The sequence below is a fragment of the Salvia miltiorrhiza genome, chromosome 2 (genome assembly GCF_028751815.1).
Source record: "Salvia miltiorrhiza cultivar Shanhuang (shh) chromosome 2, IMPLAD_Smil_shh, whole genome shotgun sequence".
In the NCBI taxonomy this organism is placed as follows: Eukaryota; Viridiplantae; Streptophyta; class Magnoliopsida; order Lamiales; family Lamiaceae; genus Salvia; species Salvia miltiorrhiza.
In genome coordinates this window covers 3,422,484-3,437,559 of record NC_080388.1, presented here as the reverse complement: position 1 = coordinate 3,437,559, position 15,076 = coordinate 3,422,484, and the positions used below count along the sequence as shown (strand labels likewise).

The 15,076-nt window shown below is 33.3% G+C and overlaps 2 protein-coding genes across 3 annotated transcripts; both read right to left on the bottom strand.

Moving 5' to 3' along the window:
* Positions 1-9,763: 9,763 nt before the first annotated feature.
* Positions 9,764-10,791, bottom strand: LOC131012668 (uncharacterized). Its single transcript, XM_057940657.1, has 2 exons — positions 10,659-10,791; positions 9,764-10,574 (listed from the first exon to the last, which is right to left on the bottom strand). Exon 2 carries the CDS (start codon positions 10,460-10,462, stop codon positions 10,001-10,003), a length of 462 nt encoding a protein of 153 aa, XP_057796640.1. The 5' UTR covers positions 10,463-10,574; positions 10,659-10,791; the 3' UTR covers positions 9,764-10,000.
* Positions 10,792-14,196: 3,405 nt separating this feature from the next.
* LOC131012667 (uncharacterized) lies at positions 14,197-14,934 on the bottom strand. Of its 2 annotated transcripts, none has more exons than XR_009097414.1 (3): positions 14,717-14,918; positions 14,521-14,567; positions 14,197-14,406 (listed from the first exon to the last, which is right to left on the bottom strand). XR_009097414.1 is itself a non-coding variant. In XM_057940656.1 (3 exons), exons 1-3 carry the CDS (start codon positions 14,840-14,842, stop codon positions 14,285-14,287), a joined length of 306 nt encoding a protein of 101 aa, XP_057796639.1. In that variant the 5' UTR covers positions 14,843-14,934; the 3' UTR covers positions 14,197-14,284. The 2 variants fall into 2 exon arrangements, 1 of the variants encoding a protein (XP_057796639.1); XM_057940656.1 differs by having other exon boundaries at positions 14,197-14,417; positions 14,717-14,934.
* Between the last annotated feature and the right edge of the window lie 142 nt (positions 14,935-15,076).

Genomic DNA, 15,076 nt, shown 5'->3' with positions numbered 1-15,076 from the left:
ATATGGATATATATATAGGGAGAAGATCCATAGAGAATGACAAATAATTTGAGAATGGAGAATGGATCACATCCACATGACTATGCATATCTAACGGTTCATATTAATCTTCTATATTAAACGCCTAAATATATGTAAGGTTAAATAAGTAATTCGATGTTTGAGGTAACCGTTTATCTATCAATTCTATAAAGCAATACATATTAGACACACCACATTCATCCTCAATCCTAGGTGGCATCTTCTCCATTCACTATTCTTTGCTATTTTAATTCATTTATCCCACATTGAAAACATATCAAACTTTAGCAATTCATTACCTAAATAAAAGGTCATTCACATTCTTACATTAGTCATTCATTATTCCCACATTGATATTATATTTAACTTTATCATGGAAAAATTTGAATTACTACAAAATGTAAATTTTTGTATCCACCAAGTGAATTAAAACTGTATGTTTGGTATATAACTATGACTTTCATTATAATACATCCATAACATAAAATTAAATATGAGAAAATAAATTAAATTCCTGCAAGATATGAATATAATAGGCATCAAATGAAAATTTTAAAATCTATATAGTAAGAAAATAATTACAAAAATAGTAATAATGAAAATACGTCACAATTAAATTTATAATTTTTTATTTTTATTCATCAAAAAAATTAGGCCCCGCGTCAAAATTTTAGTAGACCTAATCATTTAGATATAACTTAATCAAAAGAACAATAACATTAAATTTCGATTTCACAAGAGAATATATTCATCCTCAATCATGGTTCAACCAATTAAGATGATGACTATTATTCTATAAAATTGAACTATGAAAATGTGGATGTAGTATTCCATAGTTCAATCATTTTGAAAACTTTATAATCTCCTTTATTCTCATTTTTTTCGCAAGTCACATCTCTTATCCCACATTGATTTTTAATCAAACTCCATCTTAACTAAAGCCTATATAAATACTTGTGTGTAGTATCTCATCCTTTATATATTCTCTTGTGAAATGGAAGTTTAATCTTATTGTTCTTTTGATTACGTTATCTAAATGATTAGGTCTACTCAAAGTTTGACATGGGATCTAAATTTTTGATAAGTTTAAATACAAAAATTATAATTTAATTATGATGTATTTTCATTATTACTATTTTTGCAATTATTTTCTTACTATGTTATATTTTAAATGTGTCATTTCATATCTTGCAACAATTTAATTTATTTTCTCATATTTTATGTTATGGATGTATTATAATGAAAGTCATAGTTATATACCAAACATACAATTTTAATTAACTTGGTGGATATAAAAATTTATATTTTGTAGTAATTCAAAATTTTCCATGATAAAGTTTAATATAATATTAATGTGAGAATCTTCTTTATAATAGGAAAATGGTTTACTATGTGGCATATCTAGAATATCACCATTTCAAAAATTATCTATTATCTTTATTCTCATTTTTTTTTCACAAGTTATCCCACATTGATTTTTAATCAAACTCCATCTTGATCACATACTATATAAATACTTGTGTAGTATTTCATTATGTATATATTTGCTCCATCAATTTAATTTGGTCAATTAACTTTTAGTTGACCAAATAGGTAGTTATATTTTTTATTAAAAAATAATTTAATTTATCTAGCATTATTTTGACCAATAATAAAATGTAGTCAATAATGTGAGTCCACGTATTAAAATAATGAATTAATAAATTTGATTTTTCTTACATTATTTATATTTTTATTAATTCTATAATTCAATATTTAGCGCTATGATATTTTAAAAAGTGTAAAATCTATATAAAAACATATTTAATTTATAAAAATAAAATTATGCAATTTGAATTTCATATTGATTTTTATGACACTTTTTTTTATTACATTTTAGAAAATGTAGAATAAAAAGTATATATTAAGATACTCCGCATGTCTTATGACATTGGTACCTATTTATTCGCAAGTTCATATTGACTACAACCTATATAATATTTGTATGTGGTATCTCATCTTTTATATATTTGCAACACCAATTTAATTTCGTCAATTAACTTTCAGTTTGCCAAATAAATAGTTATATTCATATTAAAAATTAATTCAATTTATCTAATATTACTTTGGCTATAATTATATTTAATGAATAATGTGAGTTGATATATTAAAATAATGACGTAATACATTGCATTTTTCATATGTTATTTATATTTGTTAAATAGTTATATTTAAAAAAGATCAAATAATTTAGCTTTGTTATTTCCTATAATATTAAATCAACCAACTATAGTACAAATTATTATTATTGAATTTTTAAAAACTAAATATGCTACTTAGTTTGATTGGATTAATTAATAATCGGATTGAAAAATTCAATTATTTGATATATGTTTAAGGAAAATGTAGTTTGGTGTAGATGTGAAAACTCTAAATTTTTAGTTATCTAATTCAATTTTAAAAAATGACGAGTTTACAACAATATAAACATTGAGAAAGCTGAAAATTATAAATGTGCGTTAAACATAAGATGATTTTCTAATCACTAACATTTATATAAATAAACTAAAATATAGTAAATTTTGGCTTAATATATTTAAAACTAATTTATCTTGATATGTCTGCATAAGTTTTTTATTTATTCAACGTAGAAAATTGCCAATTGTACTAAATTAGTGATAATACAAATTGATTAATTTATTTATAAGCATTTTCGCTTGGTATATGTTTTTGTATAACTCTAAACAAGATGATTCTTAAAATTCACTTTTGATCTTTCAAACTCCGGGTGAAAGAAAATGTTAAAAAATCAGAGATGGTCTATCAAGCTTCATTTGAGATGTACTCAAAACTCAATTTTGGCTCCAAACAATATGATGCTCATAAGTTATAAGTGCTTTGTCAAACTCCAAAGGAGATGATGTTTATAACTAAATTTTGGTCCTTTAAGATTCAAATAAGATAATTCTTAGTACTCATCTGCGGTCATTCAAGCTCCAAATGACTGATACTTAGAACTCAGCTTCAATCTATCAAACTATGAACGAGATGATGCTTACAAGTCAATTATATAGTCTTTCAAGTTCTACACGAGATGATGCTTACAAGTCAGTTATAGTCTTACAAGTATTTTGGCTTCTAACAATATGATGCTCACAAATTAGATATAGTTTGTCAAGTTCCAAACAAAATGATGTTCACAACTTAATTTCGGCCTTTGAAGCTTTAAATGAGATAATGGTTAGCACTCAGCTCCAGCCTTTCAAGCTCCAAGTGAGTAATGCTTAGAACTAAGCTCTGTCTATCAAACTATAGACGAGATGATGTTCACAAATCAATTATGGTCTTTCAAGTTCCATACAAGAAGATGCTCACAAGTTAGTTATAGTCTTTCAAGCTTCGCACGAGATGATGCTCACAAATCAGTTATGGTCTTATGAGCTCCAAATGAGATGTTGCTTACGAGTTAAGTTTTATCTTTTCAAGAATAAGATGAGATGATACCCATAAGGCAAATCTCATATAACAAGCTTCAAAAAAGATAATGATTAGAAGTTCAATGTACAAAGTTTAATGTGATATTTCAAGCTACATATAAGATGTTGTTCAAAAGTTTTGTAAGGTTCCGATGAGATGATATTCATATATAAGACATGGTCTTAAATTTTGTCTATCAATTTATAAAAATTACACTCCTGAAAATTAGTAATTTTTTTATATATAATTAACAAAAAAATACGATGTGTCAATTCTTCATCATATATTATGTCAAATAGACCTAAATCTTTTTCTTATTATTTTTTAAAATCGTCAAGCTTACATCAACTTTTTATGAAATTTCATCAAATAATGTATAAAAAGTCAATCTATTTTAACTCTCAATAAGAACTATAACTAGCCAAAAGGCTTGATCAATACAAGCAATTTATTTTGATAAAATAAAATTAAATTTTTAAATAATTTATATAAAAATTATTTTTATGTTGTAATAAAAAAAATGTACAATAATAATTACAACATAAAGTGGCTTCCCGTCGAATTTCGACGGGTTACACGCTAGTTTATATATATTGGCTAATCAAATCTATTTTTATGCGGAAGTTATCTACTACTTTTTTGATTGATTTAATATTTTTATATTTTTTTGAATCTGTAAATTCATCACACTTAACCTATTTTCAACATCACAATTTCATCATTACACGTGCATAATTAAGAGGGGGGAAAAAAATATCAACTTCAAACATTAATTCACTGGCATTATGAATGCTGAATATTAACTCTATTTCTTTTTTTTTTCTTTTTTTTCTCTTTCTTTTTTTTCTATTTCTTTTTATCATCAATTACAAACCATACGTGAACATTAACTCTATTGTTGCTGTGAATCCTTTCGTTAGTATGGATTCTACATTTTTTTAAATTTTTTTGTTTATGTTTTATACTACTATCTAACGCAAAATATGATTAAAGTTGAATAATATATGTTGAATGTTGATCAATTTTAGAGATAAATATATAATTAGTTATTACATTATTAATACATCCATATCTTTACATTTCTTTTATTTTAAATTGTATGTTGTGCACAAAATATAGTTTTACGTTAATATTTTCATAATTTGTACAATAAATTTTATTTTAAATATTTGCAATTTTTTTACGTTTATTTGAAATATTTATGTTAAATATATTATGGCAGCAAGAAAAAATTCGAATATTTTATTTAGATGTTCGTAATTTTGCTACGCTTGTTCGAAAAATTTTATATTAAATATTTTATGTCAACAAGAAAAATTCGAATATTTTATTTAGATGTTCGTAATTTTCTTACGTTTATTCGAAATATTTTATGTTAATTATTTTAGGTCAACAAGTAAAATTCAAAAAAAATATTTAAATATTCTTTATTTTTTTACGCTTGTTCGAAATATATTTTTTTAAATAATTTACAATTCTTAATCAGATATCAATAGGAATACAATATGTAACGAATAAAAACATTTTTTCAATGAACAAAACATATTTTATGTCAGCAAAAAATTTGAATAGTTTATTTTAGATATTCATAATTTTTTTACTCTTTGTTCGAAATATTTTATGTTAGCTAAAAAAATTCGAATATTTGATTTCGATGTTTATAACTTTTTTACGCTTATTCAAAAACTTTTATGTTAAATATTTTCACAATTCTAAATCAAATATCAATAATATTATTCAGAAATATAATACGTAACGAATTATCACAATATTACATATATAACTTTTCGAAAAAGCCTACTAAGATTAAGAACATCCAAATAAAAATAAAGTATACAATTCATAAATATATTATTGTAGGCAATTAAATTTATAGCCTATTAAATTCTGCCATGTGGAAATTATAGATTAAATATGAAATTATATATTTTATTTTATATTTTGGAATTAAATTAAATATTATTCCAAGATTAAATAAATATATAATTAATATTTGATTATGTGGATTTATTGACCGATCAGAAATTGACATGTGGAATATCTACATAAAATATTAAATATTTTATGTAGATAAATACAAATATTGAGGAACCAATCAAATCGCGCCACCTCAGCCCTAAAAGCCCAATATGACAGGCCAAAGCCCACAGCCCACTCCATTCTTCACCTATAAATATGGGTCATTTGTGGAGTCAAAGGGAACAGAAATCATTTGGAGAGCTCAAGCATTGAAGGAGTAATTCTCTACGACGAAGTCATCTCCAACAATCAAGGCAACGTTTGATTCAGAAATAAGGTGCAGGCCCCTGGATTGACGTTATCAAATCAAATTCAAGCCAACATTCAAATCAAAGGAGATCAAGAAGGCGTACTTCCCTCCAAAGATTTGAAGAAGTTTGAAGAGGAGAATCAGAGGATCGCAACCCGCAACAAATTCATTTCAATCCATGTATTTTGGATTTGTACACATTTTTGTATTTCATTAAATTGAATACAATAAAATTTGTGTTTACAAATTTTGGCACGCCCAGTGGGACCTCTCTACCTCTCATCTCTCATCTTCACCAACAACAACTCAAGCAAATTCAAATGGAGAACAAAGCTTCAAGTGTTGCTCTAAACATCACTTTGGAGAACATTGGTGTTATCACTCGAGGCAAAGCTAGGCTATTGGAGGAAATTTCCAGGTCTGCTTCAGCAAGTAAGGAGTATTCAGCCGCTAGCTACTCTCTTGAAGCTCCCGTCATGGTGACAAATGCTTCTACTCTGGAGGAACAAATTGCTGGCCTAGCTAAGCTTGTTGAAAACATGAACAAGCATATATTGGAGCAAGACGCCAAGATCTCAAAGCTCATCTTAGAGAAAGGAGAAGGAAGTCGAGTGAATGACGAGAAAGATGAAGAAAGCGATGATTCAGAGTCATTCGAAAAGCACCGCGAAGAAAAGACACCTCCTAAGAACATCGAAGTCTCTGCCGATGGTTTCATTCAGATAGATCAACTCAAGGAGTTTATTGAAGGAACGATGAAGGCTAGTGGTAACTCGAAGTCATCCATGATCTACTCTAAGCCTTACACTAAAAGGATTGACCAATTAAAGATGCCTTTTGGCTATCAGCCTCCCAAGTTTCAACAATTCGATGGAAAAGGCAATCCTAGACAACATGTTGCTCATTTTGTTGAAACATGCAATAACGCTGGCACCTATGGAGATCATTTGGTCAAGCAGTTTGTTCGCTCACTCAAGGAAAATGCTTTTGACTGGTATACGGACTTGGAGTCAAACTCAATTGATAGTTGGGAGCAACTAGAGCATGAATTCCTCAATCGCTTCTATAGCACTAGAAGAACTGTCAGCATGGTGGAACTCACAAGTTCTCGTCAATTCAAGGAAGAGCCAGTGATTGATTATATCAATAGATGGAGAAACCTCTGCCTCAACTGCAAAGACCGATTATCCGAATCATCTGCCATTGAAATGTGCATTCAAGGGATGCATTGGGGCTTGCAATACATCTTGCGAGGAATCCAACCTAGAACATTCGAAGAACTAGCCACTAGAGCTCATGACATGGAATTAAGTATGGCGGCAAGCGGAATCGAAGGGCCACCAATCCAAGAGCCTCACAAATTCAAGCAAGAATTCAAAGCTAAAGCGCCGACAAAAGAATCTATGGCAGTGAAGGCAACATCTGTGAAATTTCCGAAGAAAGAAGTTAGTCAGGAAGGCAACCAAAATACCTCCCGGAATAACCAAAATTCTTCCCAAGATATGGGGCAAAGAAAGCTTACCTTGAAGGAAATGCAGCAAAAACAATACCCATTCTTAGATTCTGATGTTTCAGGAATTTTTGATGACTTGCTCAAAGAAGGACTTGTCGATTTGCCAGAAATGAAGCGACCAAATGAAGCAGGACGAACGGATGACCCAAAATATTGCAAATACCATCGATTGGTTGGACATCCCATACATGATTGCTTCATCTTCAAAGACAAAGTCATGCGATTAGCTCGAGAAGGAAAGATATCACTTGAAGAAGATTGTGCTGCTGCAAATGTCGCCACCGGTGACGTGAGTGACATAATAGAAGGTGTTGGAGCTCTGTATGATACATCCAATCAAGTAGATGAAGAATTCAAGCTAAATACGAATGAAGATGATGATGTCTTGGCAATCACATTCTCTGATGAAGATTTGCAGTTTGGATTTGAACCTCATAACAGACCATTGTTCGTGAGTTGCTACACCCAGGAGCAGAAGGTCAATCGAATTCTCATCGATGGAGGCTCGGCGGTCAATATTTTGCCACTAAGGACTTTGAAGCAATTGGGGATTCAAGTGGACGAACTATCAAGTAGCCGATTAATGATTCAAGGTTTCAACCATGAAGGACAGAGAGCTCTTGGCACTATAAGGCTGCGATTGCTAATGCAGGATATGGATTCGACGACGCTGCTTCACGTGATTGACGCTAAGACCTCCTACAACATGCTTCTCGGTCGACCATGGCTTCATGAGAATGGTGTTATTCCTTCAACATTGCATCAATGCTTCAAGTATCATCAAAATGGTGTTGTAAGAAAGGTGGTTGGTGATCAAAAGCCGTTTACGGAAGCAGAGTCACACTTTGCTGATGCAAAATTTTATTTGGAGAGAACTAAAGTCACAATGGTGAAAGATGATACACCGCATGATGAGTCGGGATCTCGCCAGGAGAAGAAGAAGGTAGAATCATTTTTGGAGATGGAAGGATTCACAATGCCTTTAACGAAGATTGATGCCAAGAAGCCAATTCTCCAACCGCTTGAAGAGTTTGTCCGACCAAAGAAAAATGGCACCACAGAGCACGGGGATCTCTCAGACAAAGAACTGTCAAAGCACTTTGGTCCGAAGGCATATACACTTCTTGTTAATGCTGGATACAATCCTCAAGAAAGCTCTATGTCAAAGTCAAAGACCAGTAATACGAGCCAAAACCCCAAAGCAGGCTTAGGGTATGCAGTGCAGAGTCCCATTCGTATTGCCATTAAAAGAGCTACTAGTAACTATGCCAGCACCCAACAAATCAAGGAATATTCAAGCATTCAAAGAGTTTCTGCTTTCAAAAGGATAGGTACAAGAGAAGTTCAACGAGCATCTGTCTTTAAAAGACTTGGCAAAGACAAATCATGGAAAAGAGGCAAGACAAAAGAAAGTTATGGACTGCACATGACAAAGAAGCTAAGGAGCTCGATCCCTTCTCGTATGAAAAGATGTACCACTTTACTTGTGACATGTGGGAGAGAATTGAAAGCCAGAATGAAGACTGTTATCCTTACAAAGACGGTCGAAGATGAAGAAGATAGAGAAAGTATAGCTTCTTCCGATTCAAAGATGCTCGAAGACAAAGAAGATAGAGAAAGTGTGGCTTCATCTTACTACACTACTAATAGTGCTAGTAATCTAGTTCCTCATACTGCTCAAAGTCAAGTGTGCCGAGAAATTGCAAGTCTCATTAGAAGTGGGGTTATCACAACAAGCATTACAGAGAATATGGTCTTCATACGCCAGAGAAATGGAAGAATAAGGATGAGTGTTGATTTCAAGAGTCTTCGCCAGCAAAATGAAAATGTTGCCACGTCAAACGATATCACCTCATGCGAAGAGATAGTAGTTGAAGAGGATAATGCACGCTTGCACCTCAAAGAATTGGAAGCTTTGGATGAGAAGAGATTAGAAGCTCAACAAAGATTGGAATACTATCTAACCCGCCTCTCAAAAGAAGTCTACGCCAATGGGGCATATAAGTCGCTCTCGGAAGACAATGTGAGAGTTGGGCTCATAAATGGGAAGTTCTTGAAGCGCTACTATCCCTAAAAAAAAAAAAAAAAAAAAAAAAACAAAAAAAAATATGAAGACAGCTCCTTGACGCACGAGCCTAAACTGCATGTTACTCCTGGCCCATATGAGTATAAACTATGCACGGCACCCACCAAAGAAAGTGTATGTGGTTAAACTGCTAAACTTCTCCCACCAAAAGGTAAATTATGTGGTTAAACTATTATATACTCCACTTTGTCTATATAGTGGTAAAATAAATAGTCACTCCTAGCCCGCAAGAGTATAAACTGTGTACGGCGCCCCCCCATCAAAACTCAAATCGATCTTTGAACTACGTTTTGACTTGATTCCTTTCAAAAGGGTACGTAGGCAGCTTAGATATTTCTAAGTTCAGTCATGATTTGGAGTTGTCTTTTCAATTTGGATTACTATCATACAAAGTTGGTGAATAAAATGAATGGTGGATGGTTGATGGTACATTAATTCATAAGAAACAATGAATGATGCTTGAAAGTTATGAAATAATACAAGTGACGAAGCAAGTGACAAAATGGGTCCAAACCTCCAAAGCTTTTTTTGATCAAATTTAAACTCCGCGTCTCGACATCTAGCTTCAACACATTTTGAAAGAGCTATCTCCAATCTTCAAGTTGATTCTTGGATGGTCTTTTAGCAGTCTTTGAGGGTTGTGTCTTCGATCTTCTTAAACTTGAACTTCGAGCTTTATGCGCTGATGCGGAATGCTTTGCCTTGCTTCCAAAGTATGCGCCGATGCGGAGTGTTTCGTCTTGCTTCCAAAGTATGCGCTGATGCGGAGTGCTTCGCCTTGCTTCCAAAGTATGCCCCGATGCGGAGTGTTTTGCCTTGCTTCCAAAGTATGCGCCAATGCGGAGTGTTTCGCCTTGCTTCCAAAGTATACATCGATATGGAGGGCTTCGCCTTGCTTCCAAAGTATGCGCCGATGCGGAGTGATTCCCCTTGCTTCCAAAATATACGCCGATGTGGAGGGTTTCGCCTTGCTTCCAAAGTATGCGTCGATGCAGAGTGCTTCCCCTTGCTTCCAAAATATACGTCGATATGGAGGGTTTCGCCTTACTTCCAAAGTATACGTCGAGCTTTGAGCTTTATGATGCCTAGGAGTGGAGTAGAAGCACGCGCTCACCATAAGTAACAACTCCTTGAACCGGTAGTAATGGAGTGGAAGCACGCACTCGCCAAAAGTAACAACTCCATTGGAACTAGACTCGAGCAATCCTAGGTCCGAGCGCACCCAAGACCTATTAAAGAATTGAGTCATCTAGTCCACATAGAAGCACGCAATGAGAAAGATGTAACCAGCAATCTTTAAAGGCAAGACTCACAATGGCCCAGATTCGAGCGCACCCAGAATCTTAATAAATGCCAATTGAGAGCCACCTAAAGGTGCAAGGTAAACATCATCCAATCCATATTGAGAAGCTCTGATGAGTAGATGAAGAAATTCCTCGAATTTGTATCAGCAAAATTCTTCGGTTGAATGCACTCCATCAATTTGTATCAGCGAAATTCCTCGGTTGAATGCACTCGAACAATAGTTGAAGTTGGGGCAACATAAAACTCCTATATGTAAGAAACCAGCTAAAAATCTGCAAAAAGCAAAATATCCACGACTCTCAAGAAGAAAAGTGTATCCGAGCAAAACTCTTCAATAAGATGCACTCGATCGACGACTTGAAGTGGTTGGTGCAAATTTAAATTCCTACATGGAAGAAAGCGAACAAAAAGAATGCATAATGAGGGATTAATATCAAAAGTTCATACCTCGCAACTCCATATCCTTTAAAGAACCATACTGAAAAAAGATAATGGACACATATAATCTTTCTTTGAGATTTGTCGTGGACTTATTCTTGCATATCTGCCAATAACTGAAGCACAAAAGGAATGCCTCATTGATATGGAAAAAGCAATATCAAGAATGAATGGGAAAACAGAGCTATCTAAATAAACAGAGAAAAATGGTTCACTCACGGCATGTGGAGAATCTTATTATGCTTCTGCGTTCAAGATACATTGCAAAAGAAACAAAATTTTATGATTTGAGTTGAGTTTTATATCAAGATCAACTAATCAAGCAAGGCAAAGCAATGAATTTCATAGTTTTCCCACACGCAACTTTAAGACTGCAGTGATGACGGACAAAGGTCTATCTTCGAGCTCCTGCCTTCTTCTTAGTATCTACTGACGCATTCAAAGCTGAACTCAAATCTCAAATCTTTTTTTTGCAACGCCATCCATCAGAAGCCGGAATCATTTAAAGCGTCATGGATACTATGATGGTGAAGACTTCGTAGAGAAATATGATCCCTTGGGACCATGTCGTCAAAGCAATTCCATACCATCTGAGCGGAAAGTATCTCGAAAATAGAAATATGCACTCATCTCAGATTGACGAGTTCTTTTCTCTTTGGAAGCATCAACTTTTTTTCCTGCTGCTCTCTCCCTCGCTTGAAGAACTGCTACATAGCCTCTTAGCATTCTGATGCAAGTACTCCCCTCCTAATACTCATCTCAGGGCGGAACGAATGAATTGGAGCTGGTGGTTCGTCAGTTGGTTCCACGCTGCTTCCTCCATCACCGCCATCGCTGAACAGCTTCTTGTACAGCGCCTCCTCCAAATACTTCTTCGACGATCGCTTCCCGAAGGTCTTCTTCTTTGCGAATTGCTGCATAAATGTCGACGCCATTGATGGTAATCCGGCGAGTTTAACCTCCAAGCTCCGCATTTGTCTCCCTAGCTGGAAGCACAACACATTCTCCGACGGATAGCACCAGCGAGGAGGAGAGCCGCACCGCCGCCGCTTCTGGGGACTGCCGCTACGCACGCAGCTCCGGTAAAACAGGGCAGCAACAAGGAGCCCATCCCGCCGCCGCTTCTCTCCACACTCTACTCCATTTAAAGTCAAGTGATTATATACTGGATCTCCAGTTATCTGTGAAGAACAATAATAAAAAAAATCGCAGCAAAACTCGATAGAAAACAAACTTGAAGTTGATTTTTTTTCTATCAAACAATTCATCGAACAAATGGAGGGCAGAGTACAGAAACAGATTTCTTACAGCTATGGGAAGAAGAACTCACCAAGATTCAACCTCAACGTTGTCAACGAAAGAAAATTGAAAGAGGAAGAGGATTTCTGCGATCCAAGCTTGAGTTTGAAGAAAAAATTTTGAGCTTTAGCACTCTTTATATAGTGGTGGTTTCTTATGTTGAATAGAAGTCTCTTTCTACTTAATTACTTGGAGATAACCTACGAATTCTTATCAGAGATAGCAGCTGATAACCTTGAAGAATCTGAAATTTGGATTTATTAGTTCGGTTGCTGCGTAATATATATGGATAACTATAAGATGAGTTCTTATTGTATATGTATCCATGAAATGATATCCACAATTATTCGCAAGAAGATAGGGACGCAGCAGGAGCTTTATTATTCATAATCAGAAGAAGATCTTCAGGATGCAAATCGCTTGTAGGAAGAAGAATAACAAAATTGGAGTCCTGTTGGAAGAAGACTTCTATTGCAGACAAGTTTTCTGCAAAATAAGGCGTGGGTCTGATAACTTCGGGAAAAAGAAAAGAAAATGAAGCATGTTGCTTTCTTTACAAACACTTTCAAATTAGTAAAGAATGGACCTACGTGGCTTTGGTATAAATCAAATGGACTTGTTGGCAAAAAAACAAGTTTGATTTAAAAAGGTGACATTCGAAAATTATTACCTTTCTTCAATTATATTTGGGGCAAAATTCAATTGATATGAAATGAACTATCTAAATTAAATAGTCTCATTATTGGATCAATTTGAATTCAAATTCAAATTCAAGAACTCCTAAATACGAGTATAAACTATTTACAAAGTCAAATTCAAATTCAAATTTAAGAACTCCTAAATACGAGTATAAACTATTTACAAAGTCAAATTCAAATTCAAATTCAAAAACTCCTAAATACGAGTATAAACTATTTACAAAGTCAAATTCAAATTCAAATTCAAGAACTCCTTAATATGAGTATAAACTATTTACAAAGTCAAATTAAAGAACTCCTAAATACGAGTATAAACTATTTACAAATTTAAATTCAAGAACTCCTTAATATGAGTTTAAACTATTAAATAAGTTCGAGACTCGTCCATTTCCAATATCCAAGATGTCCATGAACAAGTCTCGATGGGGCAATTTGTAGGCAATTAAATTTATAGCCTATTAAATTCTGCCATGTGGAAATTATAGATTAAATATGAAATTATATATTTTATTTTATATTTTGGAATTAAATTAAATATTATTCCAAGATTAAATAAATATATAATTAATATTTGATTATGTGGATTTATTGACCGATCAGAAATTGACATGTGGAATATCTACATAAAATATTAAATATTTTATGTAGATAAATACAAATATTGAGGAACCAATCAAATCGCGCCACCTCAGCCCTAAAAGCCCAATATGACAGGCCAAAGCCCACAGCCCACTCCATTCTTCACCTATAAATATGGGTCATTTGTGGAGTCAAAGGGAACAGAAATCATTTGGAGAGCTCAAGCATTGAAGGAGTAATTCTCTACGACGAAGTCATCTCCAACAATCAAGGCAACGTTTGATTCAGAAATAAGGTGCAGGCCCCTGGATTGACGTTATCAAATCAAATTCAAGCCAACATTCAAATCAAAGGAGATCAAGAAGGCGTACTTCCCTCCAAAGATTTGAAGAAGTTTGAAGAGGAGAATCAGAGGATTAAAGTAGAGGATCGCAACCCGCAACAAATTCATTTCAATCCATGTATTTTGGATTTGTACACATTTTTGTATTTCATTAAATTGAATACAATAAAATTTGTGTTTACAATTATATAACGAATAATCTCAATTTTACAATGAACATAACATTATTTTTATTGAATAGAACACAGTTTTTTTTTATAAAGTGAATATAAATATATTATTGCAAATTTTGGCCTCCAAATGCAGGTGCCAACCAGAATTCTCTTTCCATCTTCTTAAATTGGATTGTGAGCTTGAATCTCAAGAAGTCCATAGCAGCTGAATCAAAGGACCTCGTTGCTGAATCAAAACTTATACAAAACCAATAACTATATGTGTTCGAACAAAAATCATATGAACTGAGTCTGTAATGCTTCGGAGTTATAAATTCTTCTGAGATTTAATTCAACTTACTTCACCAATCTCTTTAACAACGAACAGGATCGCCGACTCAAAACTCCCTGCAAATTTGACCCACGAAAAATTGAATTAACGATTGAAAGAGAGAATGTTGAATGGCGTCGTCGTCGAGATATGGAATATTGAATATTTGAAAAAATTTAAAGCACAGACTTGTGAATATTCCACAAAAAAACTAAAGAACACAAACCTTACAAACTTTCCGCGCCGTCGAGATATGGAATTGGGAATGGTGGTTGTCGATTTGATTTTTTTGCTGCAGTTTCCTAATTTTCGATAGAATAAGTTTGATGAGTGGGGGAGTGAATATCGGCATTTCTTCGAATATTCCAGATTTACAGGTGTAGGTAAAATTCCAATTTACTCCTTTTTCGTCCGTAATTAAGCGAGTCAGACTTTGTCAACGCGTTTTTATATTTTTGTTTCTTTTATTCGAATGTTTTTTTCATCCGTTGGATTGCGTTGATCCAACGCTTAGGGATTATTCTCTATTCTCTATTAGAGTAGTATTCTTCATGGATCCCTCCCCTATATATATATATATATTATT